The sequence below is a fragment of the Leguminivora glycinivorella genome, chromosome 2 (assembly GCF_023078275.1).
Source record: "Leguminivora glycinivorella isolate SPB_JAAS2020 chromosome 2, LegGlyc_1.1, whole genome shotgun sequence".
Classification (NCBI taxonomy): Eukaryota; Metazoa; Arthropoda; class Insecta; order Lepidoptera; family Tortricidae; genus Leguminivora; species Leguminivora glycinivorella.
This window is the reverse complement of record NC_062972.1, coordinates 12,236,322-12,263,069: the sequence shown is the minus strand read 5'-3', so window position 1 is coordinate 12,263,069 and position 26,748 is coordinate 12,236,322. Positions and strand designations below refer to the sequence as shown.

The 26,748-nt window shown below is 36.2% G+C and overlaps 1 protein-coding gene across 1 annotated transcript; it reads right to left on the bottom strand.

The window, feature by feature from the left end:
* Positions 1–20: 20 nt before the first annotated feature.
* Positions 21–3,885, bottom strand: LOC125242380 (non-structural maintenance of chromosomes element 1 homolog). Its single transcript, XM_048151183.1, has 5 exons — positions 3,637–3,885; positions 2,893–3,191; positions 2,396–2,560; positions 1,856–1,995; positions 21–405 (listed from the first exon to the last, which is right to left on the bottom strand). Exons 1-5 carry the CDS (start codon positions 3,734–3,736, stop codon positions 174–176), a joined length of 936 nt encoding a protein of 311 aa, XP_048007140.1. The 5' UTR covers positions 3,737–3,885; the 3' UTR covers positions 21–173.
* Between the last annotated feature and the right edge of the window lie 22,863 nt (positions 3,886–26,748).

Below are 26,748 nucleotides of genomic sequence, written 5' to 3'. Positions count from 1 at the left end.
ACTTATTAAGTAACGAAATATGCGAGTTGCAAGCGAACATCATAATCAACGTCTTAAAACAAATTAAGAGTAACAAACAACGAATTAAAATGTCAAATCAACATAAAAAGCCCGTTTAAACGATAATTTCTATTGCAAAATCTACAATAAAAAAAATAGGTAAATGTACCAGACTAGTTCCTCTTCCTCTTTCGCGTGACTCTTCGCGGTTCTTCAGGAGCCGGTTCTTGGGATAATTCATCCAACAAGTCTTGAGATATCTCGGGCAACAAGCCTTGAGAAAGCTCGGGGAACAAGCTTTGCGTCTGCTCCTGGGTCAAGTCTTGAGAAGGCTCTGCGATGGTGTCATATACGGCTGACTGCTGGCTGGATTGGTCCAACACTTGGGTCTGGGTGAGCCTGGAACTGTTTATACACACTTTTCACACTTCACGCAGGCAAATTCGTGATGTTAAGTATAATTCTACTTGATTGAGCAGGCTCGCTCTATGGCTATTTTATACTCAACTCCGGACACTTGTAAGTTACAAGGATAAATTAAATCCTATTGGAACTCGTATAGAGAGGGCTCTAACAATACTTTAGGTACAATGCATGATGTGATGATGATAATATATTTTTAATGCAATCAACTTACTATTCTGCGCCTTCACTACAAAAACCATCTTCGTTTCTTAGAAAAAACATTCTGTGGCATATAATGTTTAAAGTTAGTTGTGGCTTTAACTTACGCAATCGGGTACTCACATAAGCTTTATTTTCTTTTTTTTAATACTCATTGGGCTATAGGCGGCGGTGTACAATGCAGTACAAATGTACATTATTGCACACCAATGAAAAAAAGAACATGACAATAAAAATTAAGCACACTATTAGGAGTATAATTTATACTCAGTAGACAACAGGCAGTATTATCGTATCACTTCCAGACACCCTTCAAGTATTGGAGACAAGACAAAAAAATAGAAAAAGATTCTGATTTCAATGCTGTAATAAAGATGTAATGCTCTGGTTTAGGTAAGTATTTCATATTAATACGTCACTAAAACGTTTTCATGTAAAATGACGCCAAGACGTGAGCATAATTATAATGGTTATCACTAACAAAAATATCACTTGTTTGACTGGTATAATCCAAATTATGAGAAACAATGTAGCATTGTGCATCATCTCTTTTTAGCGAGGGCACTGTGGTGTCCCCAGATTACAAACAAAGAACTACTTGATAGTGACTGACGCAGTTTATGCTTCTACTAGTATGATTCCTCTTTTCTTTCTGACGTCCATGATTTGGCGTAGACATCAGTTTTATGAAAGCAACTGCCATACAACTTTTCAACCCACAGGACACACTAAGCCCTACTAGGATTATACCGGGTTTCCTCACAATGTTTTCCTTCACCAACAAGCGATTGGGAATTATTATAATACCAATGACATTTCATACATAAGTTCCAAAAACCTCATTGATACATCTATCAGTCAGTCAGGGTTCGACTCCATGACCTAGGGTTTGACTCTATGGGCTAGGCTTCCAACACAGTTGGGATGAACCAAACACCAAAACAATATACCAACCAATAACCAATACCAATAGTGACCAAAACAAAATATTATATAGTAAATAATGTTTTATGTTTAACAACTCCTGAATCATATAATTATTTTTAAACCGGGACTCTTAATCGCTCGCATATGACTAGGTACATATTAAACTGGCCTCCAATGTTTTAGGGACTTGTCCCCCTAAAAATAATTAAAAAAAAAACTCTTGCCATTTGGCCCAGAATGCACATTATAGCTAGATTGGTCCAGTGTCTTGGAACCATGGGGAACAAAAATAAGAAAAACAAACCTGTCTGCATTCAGCCTGTCCAGCTGAGATTGGTCGAAATCTGCTTTGCAGCAGGGCCACTTCTTGACTTGCTGCAAATACCGATTCAGGCATTTTGTGTGCACTGCTTGTCCACATGATGCCACTGGGCAATTATAACCCTGAAATTATAAAGTAAATATTCAATAAATATATAAAAAATGTATACTGGTTTAAATAAAATGTACACATGGAAAAAAAATCCTCTTAAAAGTTAAAACTTTTGTCTTGGACCAATGCTACACCATAACTTGGGGATTATCAAGGTATTTATTGTTGAACCTACAATTTCAGTATGTTTTTAGCTTCAAATATTGATCTTTTTGTTATTAATTTATTGAGGATCAGGAAATCACTTTTAGGTATATTTTGCTTCAACCTAGCTCACAACACACACATAAACCACAGAATGTTTACTAATCAAAATAAAAATAATAAGATGAACAATATAGATGTAAATGACGCACTGATGCATTACAACTAGTGCACTACGCTGAATGCTCAGAAACAACAAACACGTACCCTGAAGACAATTTTCTTGCACAAAAAGCATTCTTCAATGGCGTCTGGCATATTTTCCCGAAGATAGCTCTCAAACTCGTGGATGGCCCTAACTCCCAGGACATAATTATTATTATTTTGATCTTTGTCCAAGTAACGCATGCGGCACCAAGTATCAAGTAGTTTCTGAAACATAGTTAAATTATCATGTTAATGTACATTTTACTTCATGTTTAGTTGACAAAAGTGTCAAATAAAAGGAAACTTGAATAGAATGGAGACCACAGTTTTTTTGGGTTCCATACCAAAAATATATAAAGGAATGTTTATGGAATGGTGCAACTATGTAAGACATTTACAGTCATTTTGAAGGTAATTTGTAGCAGTATGAGGCACTCCAAGAGGTCAATACAATAATGTATTTTAACACTTTCGCTACCAAGAACCCGATGAGAAGCGTAATTACATGGGTTTCCCGTTTTTCGAAAGTGTTAATGGAATGAGAATTTTAGATTTACCTGTCCATCTGTTTTAGTAAAGGAAGATTTCAACCTATTCACCAGATTCATGGCAAGAATCCCAGTGATCTGTCTTGTTTCCGTGCTCATTATCTCCTCAATCAAGAGCCTGTAGTACTCAAGTTCCGTTGCAGAAAAAATATTCTGTGCTTTAGATGCTGCATCATGACCAAGTGACATGAATATTATCACTTGCTCATTTGTAAGTTCATCATCGGCTATTTTAATTTGCTGTTGTAGTGCTCTTATTTCATTGTTTATTTCTGTCACCAAATCTTCTATTGTTGTTTCATTATTTTCTGGAATGTATGAAGTTGAGAATGTTTATCAAATTATGTTAGCACCTGATGTAGACGTATTCCCGTCCCATACCTCCCTGCCCCTTGTGGCCACTGCTTTTCATGACGAAAGAGACAATTGGGAACACACCTGAGTTTCCTAACTTGCCAGGGACATTCTTACATACTATGCACAATGTATTAATTTCAAATTTCGTCTGTATGAAAATAGATAAGTATGATGCATTAGGTACCAAACCACAAAAAGCCTACAAACAATTTTGATGAATCTAAAATTCGAAATGCTATAATATATAGGCTAAGGGGCCCAAAGCTTATAAATGCACTTTATAAGGGACAGTGACGTACCTGTATAACTTTATTAGGTTTTATATTAAAAGAAACAGCAACATTATCGAATATTATTATTTTGAATATGAGATTAATCTGTTACGATTGTACATACCGTTAAATTTGTTTACAACTTGTTGACTTTCATTTAAAGTCAGAACTCCTCGGCTAGCGATGGTTCTCAGTAAAAACCTGTGCACTTTACCGTAAGCCATACTGTTGTATAGTAGTCCTGTAAAGAAATGATTCAAAGATTATTTATATTTTGTATGTTTTCCACCACGTTATATGAAACGTAATTATTAAGAGCGATTTGTTTCGTTTTTTAATGTAAATCAAAAACAACAAAATATTGAGCGTCTAATTCGGCGGGTAAGTTGACACTGACAGTCACTTGACACTGACGTTTCTCGCTACTGACAGTGACAGTAAGATTATTTATTTATTGGGAGCATTGGCAACGGCCATCAGGAGACATAGTGTTAACGGTGCTAATACATGATCGTCCCGTACCGAGGTCATCCACATAAAGTCCTGTATGTGGGAGCGAGAGAACGTTATTCTTTTCTCGCTCTCACCTACGTCGCTGTAAGCAAAGAGCATTGAATGACTATGTTTTAAGCTCGGCACTCTCGAACAACCCTCGAACGACGTCCGTCGTAAACACGACGCGACGTCGCGACGTATCGACCGCGGATGCAATCTGGAACAAAATATCAGAACCGTGCCAGACTTTCGATCGGACGTCCGTGCGCTTGAGGCCACGTCCGATCCGTCGTCGAGCTTCTGGATGTTTTGTTCCATTGTCCAGATTCCCGTCCGCGGTCGATTTACGACGGACGTCCGCGTAGTGTGTTCCTAGCTTTATGCAGGCGTTTTTTCGACGGTCGTGAGGTCATGTCACTGCTACCAACACAAAGAAAAAATCGCTAGGGCTCGACCAACCCAGTCCCTAATATTTATCGATATCGATAAATTTGCGATATTTTGCAGTATGGCGACGTAACAGTAAATTTATAGTATTTATACATATATTTAAAAAAATGTCTGGGATGGCTGTCAGAGGCGTATTTCAAGGATTTGGCGTTGGCATCCTGAGCCAGTCAGGATTACCGCCCCGTTAAGTGACGATAAAGTATGAAATTCAAGAAAAAACGCTGCTTCCCTATTCTAAAAAGAGCCTGCCGCCTTTAATACGCCCCTGTATAAAATGAATAAAACAAAAGCAAAATATACTATCAGTTTTCTTTTACATGAAGTAATTTTTCAACTACTTTACAGCACTTCTCAGTTGAACTAATTTTGAGGCGTTTGCAGAAAATTCCTATGATTTACTGTGCCTGACGTTCATATTTGGCACTGCCTCCTAATTAAGAGTTTTGTTATAAGCCAGTATTTGTTGCTTCAATCTTCGTGTTTCTTGCATGTTTACCAGGGAAAGTTAATATTTACTGCAAAAAGCCTTGAAAACCTTTGCCCAACATTATCTTCATACAGGAGATGGATAAATATGCCGATTCTTCGTTACCTGTTAAAATTACCCATAATCGTCATCTGAAATAAAGAGATTATCGATAAGTTGGTCACACTCTATTGGTATTTTAGGTTATTTGTTTGTTTACGAAAAAACTTATTTACAGAATGTTTTTGCTTAAATCTTAGACTGTACATGATAAGTACTACTTTAAATTGATTAAATGAGTAGGTAATTGTTAGCAACTCGAAACGAAAATATAATAAAATACTAGTTACCGACCTGCATATATCCAGTGCAAAGCTAGGCAAAAACAAGCCACCATCACAAATTTCACACTTTCTTATTGGTTTGCCCGAAATTTCAATAATAACTTCAGTTATTTTATTATTTACTTATAAAATTCAAACAAGTTACGACAGATTTGACGTTGACGACTTGACGTTTTGAAAAAAAAACACGTAGGTCAGGCCATAGACTAAGGAAATATGAAACTCTATTATCTATGTATTTTTGCTACCAAAATATAATGGACTTTAGTACTGTTAATAATAGATGTCATTTTGATTTGATAGCATTTTTTTGTGTCGTAATGTTGGGAATCATTGCTTGATGATGATGATATTATCATACTATGGAGTGACGACGGGCTGGCTGTAAGGTGCAGTCGTTTGTTATAGACCCAGAGCCCAGGCCCGCCAGACCTTCCTCAAATTCTCAAGGATGAAACTTTGGGACAATTGAATGTAGAGTTCATATCGGCGGTTAATGTGTGCATATTTTCTAGTTCGGCCCATCGGCCAATTTTTTGCTATCAAGTGATGAAGGTGAAAAAAAAAAGTGCTTACTTTCCTTAAATTCTCAAGGCTGATTTTTATATATGTGTTAGAGCACGTTGTTAGAAATTGGTTTTCATCAATGCCAGACCGTTTCCGCCGGCCATAACTTTTGCCAGACGCGACAAAGTTGGCAAAAAACGACTCTAACTTACCTCATTTTCTCAAGCCTGATTTTGATATATGATACGCAGGGACCTATAACTAGACCGTTTGTAAGCAGCCAGACCAATCGGATGGACCCAACCATCCGCCAGACCGACTTAAAGTTTCGATATGAGCATTAGTAGAATTGAAATATTCCGGGTCTATAAAAGCTAAAAACTTGAATTTTCTACATTAAGCTACGTGTATATTGTATACTTGACGTTATAAGCGACTTTCAAAAATTTTACTTCCAATGAAATAAAAAAATGAAAGTTTATATGTGGTGCAAGATTAATTTTAAGCTATGAATTTTATTTACACTGCGTAAGTACATGTGTGTTTTATTATAAATATAACTTTTACCAGACGCGACAAAGTTGGCAAAAAACGACTCTAACTTACCTCATTTTCTCAAGCCTGATTTTGGTATATGATACGCAGGGACCTGTAACCAGACCGTTTGTAAGCAGCCAGACCAATCGGATGGACCCAACCATCCGCCAGACCGACTTAAAGTTTCGATATGAGCATTAGTAGAATTGAAATATTCTGGGTCTATAAAAGCTAAAAACTTGAATTTTCTACATTAAGCTACGTGTATATTGTATACTTGACGTAATAAGCGACTTTAAAAAATTTTACTTCTAAGGAAATAAAAAAATGAAAGTTTATATGTGGTGCAAGATTAATTTTAAGCTATGAATTTTATTTACACTGCGTAAGTACATGTGTATTTTATTATAAATATAACTTTTACCAGACGCGACAAAGTTGGCAAAAAATGACTCTAACTTACCTCATTTTCTCAAGCCTGATTTTGATATATGATACGCAGGGACCTGTAACTAGACCGTTTGTAAGCAGCCAGACCAATCGGATGGACCCAACCATCCGCCAGACCGACTTAAAGTTTCGATATGAGCATTAGTAGAATTGAAATATTCCGGGTCTATAAAAGCTAAAGACTTGAATTTTCTACATTAAGCTACGTGTATATTGTATACTTGACGTAATAAGCGACTTTCAAAAATTTTACTTCTAAGAAAATAAAAAAATGAAAGTTTATATGTGGTGCAAGATTAATTTTAAGCTATGAATTTTATTTACACTGCGTAAGTACATGTGTATTTTATTATAAATTTAAAGAAGAAAAGTAAATTAAACTTTTTTTTCGGTCGTCGAACAAGGTGGTTTAAAATTAGTTTTAAGATCGATCCTTTTTAATTTGTGGGCGAGGGACCTCACACTATGTATAAAGGCACTATGTGTATGTTGCATATAATGTCAAATCCCTCGCATACTACAAAAGTTATTTAAGCTTTTATATAAGTTCAGTTAAAATGAGGTGGAAAGTATAAGTGTATATGTTGTGTACACACGTAAAGTATTCTAAACTTTTTATAACGGCATACATGTATTTGAAGAATGCCAAAAATTTATTCGTGTCTGAAAATTCAGCATCTCCGACATGGGTTATAACGGGGTTGATGATGTTCGTATTGAGTACAAATGTTTAAACTTCCTAAACTTGTAATTCTAAAGTTCGTCACTTAGGTATGTTACCATGTTTTGTAGGAGAAAGGAAATTCGTTTAGTTATATACCGTTGTAACATTGATTGTTTACTTCTTTGAATTGAATATTTAATTTATAATGCACTGCACCAATTTGTTTTTTCCTTGTTTACGTTATTTATAATATAAAATTCAATTCGTTATTCAAGTTTTTAGCTTTTATAGACCGGGAATATTTCAATTCTACTAATGCTCATATCGAAACTTTAAGTCGGTCTGGCGGATGGTTGGGTCCATTCGATTGGTCTGGCTGCTTACAAATGGTCTAGTTACAGGTCCCTGCGTATCATATATCAAAATCAGGCTTGAGAAAATGAGGTAAGTTAGAGTCGTTTTTTGCCAACTTTGTCGCGTCTGGTAAAAGTTATATTTATAATAAAATACACATGTACTTACGCAGTGTAAATAAAATTCGTAGCTTAAAATTAATCTTGCACCACATATAAACTTTCATTTTTTTATTTCCTTAGAAGTAAAATTTTTGAAAGTCGCTTATTACGTCAAGTATACAATATACACGTAGCTCAATCTAGAAAATTCAAGTTTTTAGCTTTTGATAGACCCAGAATATTTCAATTCTACTAATGCTCATATCGAAACTTTAAGTCGGTCTGGCGGATGGTTGGGTCCATCCGATTGGTCTGGCTGCTTACAAACGGTCTGGTTACAGGTCCCTGCGTATCATATACCAAAATCAGGCTTGAGAAAATGAGGTAAGTTAGAGTCGTTTTTTGCCAACTTTGTCGCGTCTGGTAAAAGTTGTATTTATAATAAAATACACATGTACTTACGCAGTGTAAATAAAATTCATAGCTTAAAATTAATCTTGCACCACATATAAACTTTCATTTTTTTATTTCCTTAGAAGTAAAATTTTTTAAAGTCGCTTATTACGTCAAGTATACAATATACACGTAGCTTAATGTAGAAAATTCAAGTTTTTAGCTTTTATAGACCCGGAATATTTCAATTCTACTAATGCTCATATCGAAACTTTAAGTCGGTCTGGCGGATGGTTGGGTCCATCCGATTGGTCTGGCTGCTTACAAACGGTCTAGTTACAGGTCCCTGCGTATCATATATCAAAATCAGGCTTGAGAAAACGAGGTAAGTTAGAATCGTTTTTTGCCAACTTTGTCGCGTCTGGTAAAAGTTATATTTATAATAAAATACACATGTACTTACGCAGTGTAAATAAAATTCATAGCTTAAAATTAATCTTGTACCACATATAAACTTTCATATTTTTATTTCCTTAGAAGTAAAATTTTTGAAAGTCGCTTATTACGTCAAGTATACAATATACACGTAGCTTAATGTAGAAAATTCAAGTTTTTAGCTTTTATAGACCCGGAATATTTCAATTCTACTAATGCTCATATCGAAACTTTAAGTCGGTCTGGCGGATGGTTGGGTCCATCCGATTGGTCTGGCTGCTTACAAACGGTCTAGTTATAGGTCCCTGCGTATCATATATCAAAATCAGGCTTGAGAAAATGAGGTAAGTTAGAGTCGTTTTTGCCAACTTTGTCGCGTCTGGCAAAAGTTATGGCCGGCGGAAACGGTCTGGCATTGATGATAACCAATTTCTAACAACGTGCTCTAACACATATATAAAAATCAGCCTTGAGAATTTAAGGAAAGTAAGCACTTTTTTTTTTCACCTTCATCACTTGATAGCAAAAAATTGGCCGATGGGCCGAACTAGAAAATATGCACACATTAAACGCCGATGTGAACTCTACATTGTCCCAAAGTTTCATCCTTGAGAATTTGAGGAAGGTCTGGCGGGCCTGGGCTCTTGATCTATTAGCTACTTAAAAAGTGTCAAATTCTTTTCAACTAATTAGACTACTAGACTCATATTATTATCTTCTAATATGGCACAAGAAATGATTGTCTTCTGTAATATTTGACATGAAAATTGAGAAACCAGAAACCATGATTTTCGGTATTAAAAGTGTTCGATGACTGTGTATATTTAATTAAAAATGTGAGCTTTCATTTTATTTTGGCCACCGAAAACGCTATCGGCCGTGTAGTGACATCATAGTAAACGAACCAACTTCACGTCGAATCAATCACTTACATAATGACCTTTATGCCTCGTACTTAAAGTGTACTTAAATGTTAGAAAGTGCTGTTTTCGTACTGAATGACTTGAGTTCAATCATAGATAATCTATTGGCTTCGTGCGAAGTGCATGGAGGGGGTAAGCAAAGCGATCGCAGTGCTTGCGGTGGTCAAAATCGACACTGATTGTGGTTGTCATCTATCAAAACTCATAAAATATAATACAATGTGTAATGTTTGATATGAGGCATCAATGTTGTTTCGTTGTTAATTGTAAAAATAATGGCATAAATAGTCGTTGCACGTTCTATGCGTTTCTTAGAGCACACTGGAAATTGGATCAAAGAACTAAATGGATAGCTACGGTGAAAAGAAAACGTAAGTGACATGTCAAAACAAAACATTATAATATATTATATTTAAGCTTTGTTTACCTAATATTGTTCAATACGCTGTTAGTATTTTTCCTACCGTAAAAGATTATGCTTAAAGATTCAGGCCTAGCCTGGGAATAGGCCCGTGTCGGATATTTCTGCGGCCGCGGACATGACTAAGGTACTTACGTTTAGATTTGTTTTATATGGCATTAACGGGACGGAGGTTTAGCGAATACCATATCACTAGCTCGTAGAACTTGTACCATCACTCCTATGTTCTTCAAGATTCCTTATATGCCCTGCCAGCACCAATTTATTGACTCTTTCTGTAGTCTGGGGTTGGAAGTTTATACCGTGAGTAATGGCTTTGGAAACTGATTTTTGGTATTATATCCATGTCTTTATAATCTATCTACTTGAAATAGTAGCTCTTGTTATTCGATTTATTTAAAATTAACGAAAAATCGTTAAAATGTAATGTTTGTTTACATGTCATTTTTTGACATTTTCCACTTCAAGTTCATATGGTAGTTTGCGTAATTGTCGTGCACGTAGCCAATAGATGACATGGCTGACGCTGTTTTTACGTTTTCAAGTATAATTTAGAAATATTTTTTGCGGTTTTTAAGTCATACTAAAATATAGTGATTTTTTTCGGTTAATTGGACAGTAATTAATAATATAAGACAACCTTAAAAATGGGTCAAGTATCCTATTCTAAGTTTCTAACACATTACCGCACCGCTCTTGCCTACATCATTATGGCTAATATTTGGTCACATTTTGTGTTGTGTGCGTAAAAAATAATACATTTCGATACAAGTGCGAAAAAAAGGAAATTCGAAACGAGTGGCGATAAATTAAAACACGACCGAAGAGAGTGTTTTAAATCGACACGAGTTACGAATTGCCTTTCAGTACAGATGGACCTCCGAAGTTTCGACCTGACATATAATGAACCACTTCTCGCACTAGTGCGTAAAAAAAACACCATCTGTACTCAGGGCCGGATTAAGGGTAGAGTGAGTGGAGCGGCCGCTCTAGGCGCCACATGGTAAGGGGGCGCCAAAATCGAGAATGTGGAAAAATCCATACAAAAAAATTATACATTGCGTGGGCGCGCACATATCACATAATGGCAAGAGGAGTCGGGAATGAATCCAGCTATTGAAAATCTAGATTTGTAATTCAGATTAAGTGGAAAGTTGCACCACATTGCCAACATATATCAACACTCATAAGGGTGTTGTTGCTAGGGCGCCGTAAAAGGAGGATTCTCCCTTGATAAACCACATTGTTGTGCGGCCGAACGACAAAGTTACGGCGCTATCCAAATGCAAAAATATGAGTCTATCCGATAGTTCAAAGCGGAGTTTCTCATAAAGCCAAAGGCGCAAAACGTCTCAGAGAGGCGCAATTTTGTGAGTCACAAGAGATGATGAGCGAACTTCAAAGCACTAAGATCCCGAAGGGCACTTAGTGGCAAAATACCGAAATGGGCATCCCGACGGTGACGATCGAGTCCGCAGTCAATCTCTTATTAACTCTTAGTATTATAAAAATAGTAGGGATGGCGAAATACATATAATGCCTAAAAGTCGGGAACATAGGCGCCCTGTGAAATCAAAATACCCCAAAATATACCAAAGACGCAGCTCTGCAGGGGATCAACGCTTAATTCTTAATAAATTGCGTCAATTGGAAAAAAAATCGCGCTCGCTTCGCTCGCGCTTACTATTTATATCAGTTCTCTTTTGGTTACTAGGAAAAATTCCGCGCTCGCGTTTTCATTTCAAGTCTGCTTTCCTGACTTGGTACTCCATTTTGTTTGTTATTTTATGTAGGTACAACGTTCAGCCCCACGTAACTATACTAGGGTGCGACTGAGAAAGTTCAACCCTTTGTCCCTTTCGTACTCTGTATGATGAAATCCATAAAATGTTAATCTTCAAATTACGGCATTACTAACTATGAAAAAAAATTCGCGCTCGCTACGCTCGCACCTTTTTTCCTGCGTAGTGAAACTTCTTGTCAAGGGCGCCGAAACTCAAACTCGCTCTACCCTGATCGAGTGCACGGGCCGGCGCTGTCTGTACTGAAAAATATGTTAGTGTTGTGGCCTTGTTGATTGTAATCATATTGCGTATCGACTATTTTTACACAGAGGATCAGAGGAACGAAAGAGCCATTCATTGAAGCTTTGATAGTATGATAAAAATAAATATACACGGTTAAGGAAATTTTTGCACGAAAAACGGTGATCTTTTTCTCGCTCTCACTGAAATGACTTGACTATGTGTTAGCCTATTAGGGCTAAAAAAATCCAAAAATCCAACATGATTCAAAAACGCTACGGCTAGAATATCTGATATTGTTCTCATTCTCAATACAATACAGGGCCACTAAAACCTTTATCGTAGGCTCATTAGGCTTTCATAATCGTATCAAATAAAAAATAAAAACACTATTTAGGAACTGTGTGACGCCCGCCCATGAGTTAATTTTATTATATCATGCGAACTTTGACATGACGATTGTTATAGTATATTTCATTAGCCGGAAACAAGCCAATAAAAAGAGCTAACGTTAACGGTGGATAACTACCTATTCCAGCCGCGAGCATCGCTGTTCTATTAAAGTCCTAATTGCTTTTCGCTCCCCTAATTACTTGCGTCCTGCTCCGAGCTCTCTTATCAATTATGTCTCAGTACCACTGACCACGGTGTTTCCAACGAAAACTGGTACAGAAACTATAGTACATTTATGAGAAGTGTGAAACTAAACTAATGAAATAGAAATTAATCAGTCTTCGTAATTTAAAAAAAAAAGTTGATGAAAACAATTTATAGGATGAGGGTCTATACTAGGATTCACCATTAAATTCAAAAAAGTAGCCTATACTACCACCACCACCCTACTACCACCATGTACTACCACCACGTACTACCTACTAGTAGCCTGTACTAGGTAATATGTTTTCTTATGGAATATTAAATTATAATTTTTCTCAATGATCCGTTTTTATGTGATAGGAGTCAAACGAGCAGACAGATCACTCACTTGATCTCTCACTCAGATCAATCACTGCCGCCCTCATGGGACACCCGAAACAGGAAGGGTTGGAAGTGCGTTACCGGCCTTTAAGATGGGTGTACGCTTTTTCTTGGTTTGAAGGTTGTATCGGTCCAAAAATACCGCAGGCGATAGTTTATTCCACAATTTAGTTATGCGAGTCACACAAATAAAGGCAACATTTAAATCAAAACAATATATATAACCACGAAATTATAATTTTGAAAAAAACCCAGACCTTAGACAAAGAAAAAACTAAATCTAAATCGGTTTATCCGTTCGGGAGCTACATGCCACAGACAGACAGACAGACAGACAAACAGACAGACAGATAGACAGACAGACATACAGACATATAGACAGACAGACAGACATACACACAGACAAACACGTCAAACTTATAACACCCCATCGTTTTTGCGTCGCGGGTTAAAAAGAGATCGTACAGAAATACAAAAGACACAATTGATTATAAATTTGCCATTTTGAGATGGATTATCGCACTAACCGAAGACAATCGATAACGATTAGGTCCTGAGAATATCAAACCTGATCAAGCCCTAGTGTTGTTTTCTTTGTTGGTAACACTGACATTGCTCTTTGTCTATGGTTAGCCTTTAGCCGACCAATGAACGGCGAGCAGTTCAGTAGTTCAGTTGCTTTTTCGATAGGCTTGTGCCGTTTCGTTCGTTGATCGGAGCGCTCCGATCTCGTTCAATCGCTCCCACGAACTAGTTCGCTCTTTTAGGTCTTTTGCTCATTTAGTTCAGCCAGACCAGCGACCACTGCGGTCAGAAAGATCAGAACGAATGGGACCGAATAGTGTCAAAATGATACGAATAGTCTACAGATAGAAACTTTCCGGGCCGAAAGGTTGTAAGTAACCGAAGTTTAATATGAAAACTTGACTTTTTTTGTTGCTCTGCTAAGTAGCTCTCGCTCTCGGTCGGCGCAGCCACATTCGTTCTCTCGATCCAAACCGCTCGCGCTCGCCGATCCTATACTGAACTAAATGAGCAAAGGCCGATTCACAGACCACGGAAAGATTCAGTTCATTTCGGTCATTGATGGGATTTTATTCCTAACAGTTCATAGTTCGTGAACGACACAAGCCTATTTTTCGAGTTTTTCGATTTACAAATTTTGGCAATTGTGCATTGGCAAAATGAAATATTTTGTATATTATAATAAAATTATGAATTTGTTGTGAGATTTGTACGTCGTGAAAACAGAACATGAAGAATGTGTGTCGGAGATTGTGTCTACTTAGTCCAGTTTTTGACTTTGTCTTCAGTATTTTTGTTACGTTATGATGATTGTCATGAGACTTATGAGTGTAAAATGTACTTACCTATTAAAATGGGAATTTTACGCTATCCCTGTTCGCGTGCAGTCGACGTGTAGATTCCGTGAGTTGAAGTTTATTTGCAGGTCATCTGGATCGGCACATAGAGAAGAACATTGAATTTCGTTGAATACTGAACAACAATGGTGTTTTCAGGTATGTTCTTTAATAGGGCAAATTTTCCCATGCCTTTTACACCTACCAAAACCAACGCTTCAGATTGATCGCATTGTAAAGATGTTTTCACTTTACATGCCCGTAAAATTGACAATCGTCGCCAGTAACTCGTGTAAGTGGCATAATATTCCTTATTATTATACCATCTATAACTATCTGTATGTGTTTCGAGTCCAAAATCTGCCATAAAAACGTCGTCGCCTGCGCGCCTTCAACCGGCCGGAGTACAATTTTTTAACCTTGACCAATAATCCAAGATTAAGTTAGACAAGTACAGTGCCAATGCCAATTGTACATAAAGTTACATAACACCTGAAACCTCTGCTGACAACTGGATACAGGCTTTATTAGTTACTACAACTGCCTGCCTGCTTTACAAATAATAAAATAAAAAACAAATACGGAAAAATAACCGAAATACTTATATGGCTTGGCACTCCACAGCAAGCAGCATTGCGAGACAGTGCTATCGCACGGTAACCGACAAATGTTTACAAGAACAAGTAGTAATTAAAATAATGATCGACCTAAAAACAATGCTGCATCCGCCCATAATCCGACATGTCTGAACCGACCTCATTATATCAGGAAAAACGCGATGTAGGAAATGAGCGTTCAACCTACAGCGACATCTATCGGCAAATTGAGTAAACTAATGCGCGCGAGATAGTATGGAAGATGATTTTTATGGAATAATTCCCATACAACCATTTCAGTCGCAAAATCTTCAAATCAGTAACTAACTGTCAAATGTGACATAACGCGTGGTAACGTCGTGCAAACAATGCGACCGTATTGATACAATAACAAAATGTAGTCGTCGTGTGCACTCGTTACGGTAACAAAATGTGTACGAATTTGTGGCTGTCAATGTCACTGTCAGAATGACTTTTAACGACACTTTATTAGTCGACGTTTGCACACATAACGGTAACAACATGTGGACGAATTTGTGGCAGTCATTGTCACTGTCAGAACGGTTTCTGACAGTGACATTGACAGAATTTGTACACACATGTGTAGGTCTGGTTACCGAACTGCTCCTAAACCACTGTATCCGCAAATGACAATCTGAAATACGAAGGTTTCTCAAACTGTTTTGTGAAGTTGTGGACTGGTTGCTTTGAATCATTTAAATATGAGCGAATTAAATAATAATAAACGACGACGACCATTTAAGCACTCTTCGACATTTTATAGAAATGTGGTAAAGTTAAGAAAAGTACAGAACGATAATACAAGTAAGCACTTTATAGTTACTTAATGTATTAGATATATAATAATAATCTTCGGCCTTCAGCAAAATTTGTTATTGCGGTGGCCTTGACTAGGTACCGCAATTGGATCCAGTCATTGGAGGGCTTTTCTTCCGCCCTCCTCAACCGGTCCAATTCATTCGGCTTTCTGTTCTTGGGCCACAATAAAATTTTATCCTTTACAATCCAGCAGCTCGGCACGCACGTAACAATTTTTTTTAAATCTTCCTCAGTGAGGACAACTGAGTACGGCATACTTAATGTTAATAAAGTTTGAGGATACCTGGAAAAAATGAATACAAGAATCCATCTTGAAAATCTTATAAATATTCACTGCTTTCGGTCACGCGTGTACGCTGCGACCATTTTGCGACCGTTTTGGTGACCGTTTGGCGACTGTTTTTTACATAGAATATTACCCAGTCTTAATCCATATTTTAACAACTTTGTTGGTTTTCTAGGCATTATTTTTATTATTTCAGTATAGTATATACACCACAGCACTAAAACTTCACCAATCAAATAGATATAAACACAAACACCGAGTAGTCAATAATATTATTGCTGGTTAAACTGAGGTAAATTGATGGCGCGTTGATAAATTTAGACTTATTTTATGAAATAACTCGAGCAATTTAATTGGCCATGGTAATTAGCCCACATTATACATAATACAAATGTAAACAATATTTACCTTTAACAAATTCTTACGCCATTACATTTTAATGTCAAATGATTTTATTTCTTTTTCACTTTGACGTCTCTGACAGTCGCCATTTAAAAAGAATGAAATGAACGAATGATTGCGGGAAAATGGTCGCCAAACGGTAACAATGTGTGCACGCGTAGTGCACACTTTCTGTCACTTCTGTGACCATTTGTGCCTGTTACCAATCGTCCCCATTTGGGTCGCCGCGACTAAACGTCGACCGTACTGCGACTAAACATTGAGACCCGAAGACCTGTGTGTACACAAAATAGGAGGATTTGCGTAGGAACGGCGACCGATTATGGTTATATGGGTTGTTCATTGCGTGAACCGATTTTAACCATTTTGCCTCTATTTGAAAGCAGGTAATTTCATTGTTATTGTTAAAAAATCCCATATAACCATAATCGGTCGCCGTTCCTACGCAAATCCTCCTATTTTGTGTACACACAGGTCTTCGGGTCTCAATGCTTAGTCGCAGTACGGTCGTCGTTTAGTCGCGGCGACCCAAATGGGGACGATTGGTAACAGGCACAAATGGTCACAGAAGTGACAGAAGTGTGCACTACGCGTGCACACATTGTTACCGTTTGGCGACTACTTTCCTAAAATCATTCGTTCATTTCATTCTTTTCAAATGGCGACTGTCAGAGACGTCAAAGTAAAAAAGAAATAAAATCATTTGACATTAAAATGTAATGGCGTAAGAATTTGTTGAAGATAAATATTGTTTGCATTTGTAATATAATGTGGACTAATTACCATGGCCAATTAAATTGCTCGAGTGATTTCATAAAATAAGTCTAAATTTATCAACGCGCCATCAATTTACCTCAGTTTAACCAGTAATAATATTATTGACTACTCGGTGTTTGCGTGTTATGTATATTGATTGGTGAAGTTTTAGTGCTCCGGTGCATATACTATACTGAAATAATAAAAATAATGCCTAGAAAACGAATACAGTTGTTAAAATATGGATTAAGACGGTAATATTCCATGTAAAAAACAGTCGCCAAACGGTCACCAAACGGTCGACAAACGGTCGCAAAATGGTCGCAGCGTACACGCGTGACCGAAAGCAGTGAATATTTATTATATTTTCAAAATGGCTTCTTGTATTATTTTTTTCCAGGTATCCTCAAACTTTATAAACAATTAAATATGCCGTCGTACTCAGTTGCCCTCACTAAAGAAGATTAAAAAAAAATTGTAACGTGCGTACCGAGCTGCTGGGTTGTAAAGGATCGGGGATCATATTATTATGGTCTTCTATAGAGCAACTAGTATTTTGCGGCATTTCACAATTGACACTTGTTGAAGTAGTCGTCATTAATATTACTATCAACATTAATTTCAGCGATCTGTACTTCTTTTATCAAGATTTTTGTATAGATATAAGTGTCTACAAATTTGTAATGTTAAAGAGACATAAATAAAACGTAGTAGAGTAAATAATGTGTTTTTTTTGTAACCCAAACAAAATACTTGTAGATAGATACGAGTGCGGAAAAGAGGAAAATCGATACGAGTAGCGATATATTAATACACGAACGAAGGGAGTGTTTTAAATCGACACGAGTTGTGAATCTCCTTTTCGCACGTGTATCGTACGACGATTTTCAGTACCTAAATCTAAGCTAAGAGTTTCGACCAGACAAGAAATGAATCATTGCTTAATTTGCTCGCACTACTGCGTTAAAAAAAAGCAGCATCTGTACTGAAAAAAACTATCATTGTGCAACAGAAATTCTATTAATATCACAGTAAATACCCTATTTCATTTGATTCTTACTTTTATTGTGTAAAGCAACACTAAATACACTTCATTTTTATCAATAAGAATTAAAAACTATATATTTAATACATTAAGTAACTATAAAGTGCTTATCTATTTGTATTATCATTCTGCACTTTTCTTAACTTTCCCACATTTCTATAAAATGTCGAAGAGTGCTTAAATGGTCGTCGTCGTTTATTATTATTTAATTCGCTCATATTTAAATGATTCAAAGCAACCAGTCCACAACTTCACAAGACAGTTTGAGAAACCTTCGTATTTCAGATTGTAATTTGCGGATACAGTGGTTTAGGAGCAGTTCGGTAATCAGACCTACACATGTGTGTACAAATTCTGTCAATGTCACTGTCAGAAACCGTTCTGACAGTGACAATGACAGCCACAAATTCGTCCACATGTTGTTACCGTTATGTGTGCAAACGTCGACTAATAAAGTGTCGTTAAAAGTCATTCTGACAGTGACATTGACAGCCACAAATTCGTACACATTTTGTTACCGTAACGAGTGCACACGACGACTACATTTTGTTATTGTATCAATACGGTCGCATTGTTTGCACGACGTTACCACGCGTTATGTCACATTTGACAGTTAGTTACTGAAATGGTGTATGGGATACAGGTACAATAAACACCCGCAAGGGTGTTGAAATTGAAAATGTAAATCTGAAAGGTTTTTTATAAATAAAAAAAAAGTTTTCAAGATACGTGTACGATTTTATTTTCCCTGTAATATTCATTATAATAGCCATGTTTCGTGAAATTTTATAAATTTATGTTGGTAAACTTCGGAGATAAGGGGGGGGGGGACGGTATTTTTTTTTACATTTTCCTTCAAAAAACTTTTTGTTTCCACAACCAAAAAATTATAAAAAATGGTTTTGATATGTACAATTTGAGCTCTTTCTAACGATACCCCACTTGACCTAGTTACTTGAAATTTTCAGTTTTCCCCCCTTTAATTTTGGCCATTTTCTATCATTTATATTAAATAATAATAAAAAAAATACTTTCAACTTGTAGAGGTTCACAATGTTTATAACTATTCCAAATTTCATATCGATAGCATAAGTAGTTCTCGAGATATTTAACAATGTGACAGACGGACAGAGTCGCACCATAAGGGTTCCTGTGGTACCTTTTTGGTACGGAACCCTAAAAATGTCCATTAAGATAAGAACAACTCAGTTAAAAGATATTGCGAAAAAATCTTTAAAATCGAGGTTCCGCTCTCGACTGTTTCCTCCTTCAAAACTTAATCAATCGTAACGAAATTTGAGAATCTGAATAACAATGAAATGTTCTGTGTCGGACCGTTTAGTTTTTCTGACTAATTGTTACTAATTTTGAATACCACACCTTTTTTTACGCCATAATCAATAACGCGTTTTTTGGAAATATTTGATGAGATCTAGCGACGCTAAAAATAAGAATATCAAAACGGTCCGATACAGATAAAAATAATAAATCATTGAAAAAATCATTGCTCTATCTTCAAAAACCAGGGAGGAAATAGTCGAGAGCGTTTGTATGGAGAATTGACCCCTCCTGTATCGTCTTAATGAACCCCTTCTCGCACTAGTGCGATGTGCGATGCGCTAAAGTTATCATTGTAGGCTTGTGTCGTTCACGAACTATGAACTGTTAGGAATAAAATCCCATCAATGACCGAAATGAACTGAATCTTTCCGTGGTCTGTGAATCGGCCTTTGCTCATTTAGTTCAGTATAGGATCGGCGAGCGCGAGCGGTTTGGATCGAGAGAACGAATGTGACTGCGCCGACCGAGAGCGAGAGCTACTTAGCAGAGCAACAAAAAAAGTCAAGTTTTCATATTAAACTTCGGTTACTTACAACCTTTCGGCCCGGAAAGTTTCTATCTGTAGACTATTCGTATCATTTTGACACTATTCGGTCCCATTCGTTCTGATCTTTCTGACCGCAGTGGTCGCTGGTCTGGCTGAACTAAATGAGCAAAAGACCTAAAAGAGCGAACTAGTTCGTGGGAGCGATTGAACGAGATCGGAGCGCTCCGATCAACGAACGAAACGGCACAAGCCTATATCATTGTCTCTTTGAACTTTGTCGTCTACATGATGACAGGACCTGAACATAAACATGAGCATTCATTAGTTTTCATTAACCACATGCCTTTATTTAGAAGCGTAGGTAACTCACACCGTAGTCCGTAAATTATCTAAACTACCTACGAGCGCTTTCAAACTTTTAATGGAGTCACTTCTGCCCCGCATTCAAACAGGTACGGAAGTACGATTTATACAAACATTATTGTCTGGCTTTTTACAGTGCTTTTCGTCATTTACCCGATTACGTTAATATTTCATATTAAAAATACAGTACAGTCAAATGTAAAAATATGTGTGTATAAAAGTTGCTCAAAAATGTGATATTTTTTAATTCGTGAAAGAGCTATGGGATATTCTTAAGCAACTTTTGTACTTCTATATTTTTTGCACTTGACTGAACAACGATAGTAGTAATTCTGAATAAAGCCATGAATGACTATAATACATCGTAGCATTCGTATTATTCGTAACATAGGTATCGCCACAATGTTGAAAATTTAAAATATCCTTTTTTAGGGTTCCGTAGTCAACTAGGAACCCTTATAGTTTCGCCATGTCTGTCTGTCCGTCCGTCCGTCCGTCCGTCCGTCCGTCCGTCCGTCCGTCCGTCCGTCCGTCCGTCCGTCCGCGGATAATCTCAGTAACCGTTAGCACTAGAAAGCTGAAATTTGGTACCGATATGTATATCAATCACGCCAACAAAGTGCAAAAATAAAAAGTGGAAAAAAATGTTTCGTTAGGGCACCCCCCCTACATGTAAAGTGGGGGCTGATATTTTTTTTCATTCCAACCCCAACGTGTGATATATCGTTGGATAGGTATTAAAAAATGAATAAGGGTTTACTAATATCGTTTTTTGATAATATTAATAGTTTCGGAAATAATCGCTCCTAAAGGAAAAAAAAGTGCGTCCCCCCCCCTCTAACTTTTGAACCATATGTTTAAAAAATATGAAAAAAATCACAAAAGTAGAACTTTATAAATACTTTCTAGGAAAATTGTTTTGAACTTGATAGGTTCAGTAGTTTTGAGAAAAATACGGAAAACTACGGAACCCTACACTGAGCGTGGCCCGACACGCTCTTGGCCGGTTTTTTTTAATATGGCTCTTACGAATGGAGATAAAAGATGGAAGAACCGATGGCCGTTTGTCTTATTGATAATTCTATCTGTAGTGCAAATTAAGCAGATTCAACCTAAAACTGGCCTAAAATCGATGAAAATCGCGCGACTTTTACTATGGGACCCGCAATACCAAAATAGTACATTTCGTTATAAGTGCGAGAACATTTTGCCACGAGCGGCACGCGAGTGGCAAATCTCGGGACCTTGTAGAGATGCGCAAAACGCTTCACTGAGATGAAAAGATTTACGCACTAGTGCGTAAAAACCAACTTCTCGCACGCTAAACAGCCAAAAAACGGGCACTTTTTGAGCAACTGTATTAAAAAAAATATTTGTCTGTTTCATGTGAAGCTGAATTTTTCTATGGGAGCTTAAATTTTTTTTCGCGATTTCAGTTTTAGGGTGACCTAAACATTTACTCAGTGTGATCTAAACATAAACAAACGGCTTTTAAATTGTTTGAATGTTTGCTTTTTCTCTTCGTTCAGATACATACGTATGTACTTGTACCTACTTATTGAAATATTTCATAACAATAATTCTAGGTAGGTACCTACGATCTTTGAAGGCTAGCAATTTGAACACTTATTTGGTTATTCATTCAGTACCAATACCAAATATTCATCCAGTAGCAATTACCGCGTGCATTACTCTCCGCTGTAATCCGTGTACTTACGAACCTATATACATGTATGTACCTGCAAAATGTACATACTAACCGTAGGTAGTGTAGGGACGTGTATATTATTGGAGTAATGGAGTCGTACAAGCCAATAAAATGCTGTCATAAAAATGACAAAATAGGTTTAAATTGATCTTGGAATTTAACTTTGATTATTGAAGTCAAATATAAGCCAATGAAAACACCATAAAGGTTCCTATTGTACCTTTTTGGTACGGAACCCAAAAAAATGATGTGATATTTTTTTTAATAGTTTTAAATTGGCCTTGGAATTTAACTTTTAAATAGGTACAATTGATTTATCTAAGAAACTAGTGTCTTAACTCTTACTGCTACCTAGTTATTAAAAAAAATTATATAATGACTGAACACGTGTATCACGACCGTTACTGCTTTTATTTTGATTTATTTTAACATGTGCCGTCAGATAGCGAATAAAATTGTTAGTGATTAATTGAAGGAGTAAACACACACACACACACACACACACGCACGCACGCACGCACGCACGCACGCACGCACGCACGCACGCACGCACGCACGCACGCACGCACACACACACACACACACACACACACACACACACACACACACACACACACACACACTGTGTTTGTAATGCATACTATATATAATATGTAGTTTTTAATTATCTAGCATCTAAGCCATCCGTATTCTTTCATTTGTAATATGTTAGGGAGACCTGTTATTGGCTTCATTTTTGTATCCTAGTCTTAAGCCTATGTTCTTTTGTTAAAGCTGTTGGTCTTCTAATAAAATAAAATAAAATACTTGACACTATTGTTCTTAAGGTTCTCTCACACTTATTCATTTATATTTAATTTTATTTTTTATGATAACCAAAACCATATATTTTTATAGCGATATATAGCTTTTATTTTTAACGAGCTGTATAGTATAGTTCAAAAAAGCACGATGCAGTCAGCAGCCCTAGTAGCAAATCTGTTAAATGAACTGTACCTTCAACTCACTACAGGAGAAATCCAAGACTAAATAACCTGAATATCAGAATTTTCAAAAAACAAACAATAGATTTTTTGGCTAGCTCTCCAAATGCCTAACGAAGCCTTAACTGTGTATACAAAATACTATTCGTGAAATATTTGCATCATTCAAAAACATCGAGTGCATTGCACACACGATCGCAAAACGGAAATAGCGAGTGCATGGTATAATTGAACAACAAAAAGTAAAAGAGTAAGGCTAAGCTATGAAAGGTTGAAAGTGTGCCAAATAGGCTGGTCGTTAAAGTTTACCGATTTGGATGATTACACCGACTCCTTCAAAAAGTTCTGTAGTTGTTTGCTTTCCCCTTTGCATACCTAACATCTTTAAAATGAATACTGAGAGAGTCGATTTATGTAGAGAATTAGAGATACAGAAAAATTTATCTACATTATGATTATATCTATTTTTTTATATGCCTGATCGAGAAGAAATAATTATTAGAAGTGTCCGACCAATTACGTAAAAATACAACACGAATCCCTTTGAAATAAACCTCATCTTATTTTAACGTTTCAATGTCTTCGTCGAAGACCGGCAAGCTAATGTCTATTTCCTGCTATCAATAAAATTAATTTTAAGATAAATTCTTACGTTACTCTGCATATTATATTATGTACTTTTCTCTGCAGCTTAGTGTACATCAAATCAAATCCAGGGAAGACAAAAGATCAGATCAAGATGCATCTCAAAGGCTAATCAAATGTCTACCTACGACATACCTACATTAAAACTGAGAGATTCTTCAAATCAATATCATTTCAACTTGGGGCAATTAGGAATACAATTTTAGCCATGCTTAACAGAATGAGTGAGTGCATAATTAACGTCCAGGCACATCTGCAACATTATCCATCACAGCACACTAAGTAGCTACATTGTCTCGCATGGAAAGAGCACTAGGGTTACCAGGCATCTGGATTGACAACATGGCAGGTATATGGAATTTCGCCTTCAGTTATAAATCTACGTATAAGCATAAATTAAATATAACAAGATCATACCATCCCATACATTAAAATGCGACCGCCTACGAACGCGCTTACACTCCACCACACATAGATGGCGCCACAAAAAAATGTCTTGTAGCTTTCGATTATACTTGTAGATGGCGTTAAGTGTCACTTTTTACATAGATTTACGGCTCGGAATTGACACTTAATGCCAATCTACAAATAATCGGTGGCAACAAGGCATTTTTTGTGGCCGGGCGACCGGGCGGGTGGTCTAGTGGTGAAGACGTTAGCCGCGTAAGCTGAAGACCCGGGTTCGATTCCCGGCTCAGCCACCCGTGGGCCTTGTCGTTTTTTCTTTCGTGTATGATATCTATTTTATAATGGTATGATCTTGTTATATTTAATTTATGGTATAAGGTAGATTTGTTATGAAAATTTGCACCAAAAATGGCAGGAATACATACACGGAAAAAAAATATTTTAACAATACTACCAGAACGTTTAGTAAAATAGATTTATCGTAACTGATACTACAATCTCGTAATAAAAACAACTGTATTGTTACGTTTACTATATTTTGAATTCAATAGAACTAAGCAAACATTAATATGCACTAAACAGTTCTGTTTGAATTACATATACGAGAACTCTAGTTTTATTTACAACTAATAGAATAAAGGTTACGATAATTCTATTAACAAGAAGCTTCTTGTAATGCCAAAAAAATAAAAATTATCTTTACAATCTTAATCTTAGCGGTTACTATCACAGTATACTTCCTGTAACTTTTTTATACGTTGCCATTACTTTGTAGTTCTCGTAAAGAAATAAAAAGAATATTCTTGTGATGTAAACTCAACGAAGAGTTATATTTAAAAATATTAAGTTTGTATAAATATGTACGCATCGCTGTCAACTCTATTATTTGTATCGTAGCGAATGCCATCGCAGTATAGTTGATATGACTGTTTTATAAGTTGGTATTACTTTGCAGCTCTTGTAAATAATGACAATAATATTCTCGTAATTTATACTGGTGAACAAATAGTTCTGTTGAAAAAGTATTTAGTTAGTATAAATATGTGTTTCGTTTTTGTAACGAAACGCCATGTTTAAGTACCATTGTATATCTTAGTGAATGCTATAGCAGTATAGTTGATTTTACTTTGCGCCTCTTGTAAAAAATAACAATGATATTCTCGTAATATACACCGAAAAATAATTGTTATAACAAAAATATTGTCCGCATAAATAAATGTTTTGCTTGTGTAACTAAACGCAATGTTTTGCGGCGTGGTCGGCGGCCATTTACGTGTCATGAGAGATCACGCGTGGACGCGGATCGCAGGTTATATTATTTATCGTTAAACGTACTCACTACGTATTATCCATTCGTTTGGTAGTTTCCATTTTAGGAAATGGATGAAGAGGTGCAAAAACTCTTGCAAGGATGGGAGATGGCAGAGTTGGCAAAAGCAGGTGAGTCACATACCGTACATCATGTAGAACTTAGTAGATAATTAGAATGGTGAGTAAAAAGGCATTTAATGTTGTATTCATTTTACATTGCATACAAATTCATACGACATTACGTGGGCAAAATCTAAACACTGAACTAATATGGACTGTCCACGATAAAAAGTGGTCATACATAACATGATAAATCTTTCTTCCTGAATGCACATTTTGAAGCAATATTATATTTTGATAAATCTGTATACATAAAACTATATAATAATTAAAGCTATTCCTTATAATGCTTTAGTGTGTCTGAGGTTTCGCCGAATGTATACCATCAAGCATTTCATTTCTTGTACAGTGTTTTTTAACAAACTTCACACGCTTCCTGGCACAATTTTATAAATACTTATATTTTTATAAGCTGTTTTACACACATTAGAATGACATCTTAGCAGACAAAAAAATACTTTTTGAAACTCATTTCGACTTTTGGTAGTCAGGAAGACTTTCTACTCCAAGCACTGACAGTTGTTTTTGTATGGAGAGCACAAAAGTGTCAAAAATTCGAATTCAGCAAAGTTAGAAAATCTCAGTACTTTCTTAATCTGATTACAATCAGAAAAATTATTACTATCGTAAAATCAGTATGTAATAGGGTATATTTTGGCTATTATAATTAAACATTAAAAAAATATTTTTGTCATTAAAACTGTTGTACTTAAAGACTGCAAGAAGACACTGTACAAAAAAATATTGTTATCATGAGATACATACTGCTAAAATTCATAGGCCACCTAAAGTTTATAATTTGTTTGTATTTTTATAATGTAGTTTAATATCTACAAATTATTTGACAAACATGCTGCTTATAAATTCTCATTATTCTCAAGATTTACCATGTTATATATGACCACTTTTTATCGTGGACAGTCTTTATATATATCTGAAGTGGACGTAGAATATTACTTAATGTAAAATTTATTCATAGAAATTTTAATGTCTTTTTCAGATGATTTACAATGGTTGCAAGTTTCCTGTGACCCATGCCATA

Bases quoted from the DNA above. Each gene is read 5' to 3' on its own strand.
- LOC125242380 (XM_048151183.1), bottom strand. From the start codon at position 3,736: ATGGCTTACGGTAAAGTGCACAGGTTTTTACTGAGAACCATCGCTAGC. The intron at 3,192-3,636 runs GTATGTACAATC...CATACATTCCAG, and splicing joins AGTTGTAAACAAATTTAACG to AAAATAATGAAACAACAATA. The intron at 2,561-2,892 runs GTAAATCTAAAA...ACTATGTTTCAG, and splicing joins TTACTAAAACAGATGGACAG to AAACTACTTGATACTTGGTG.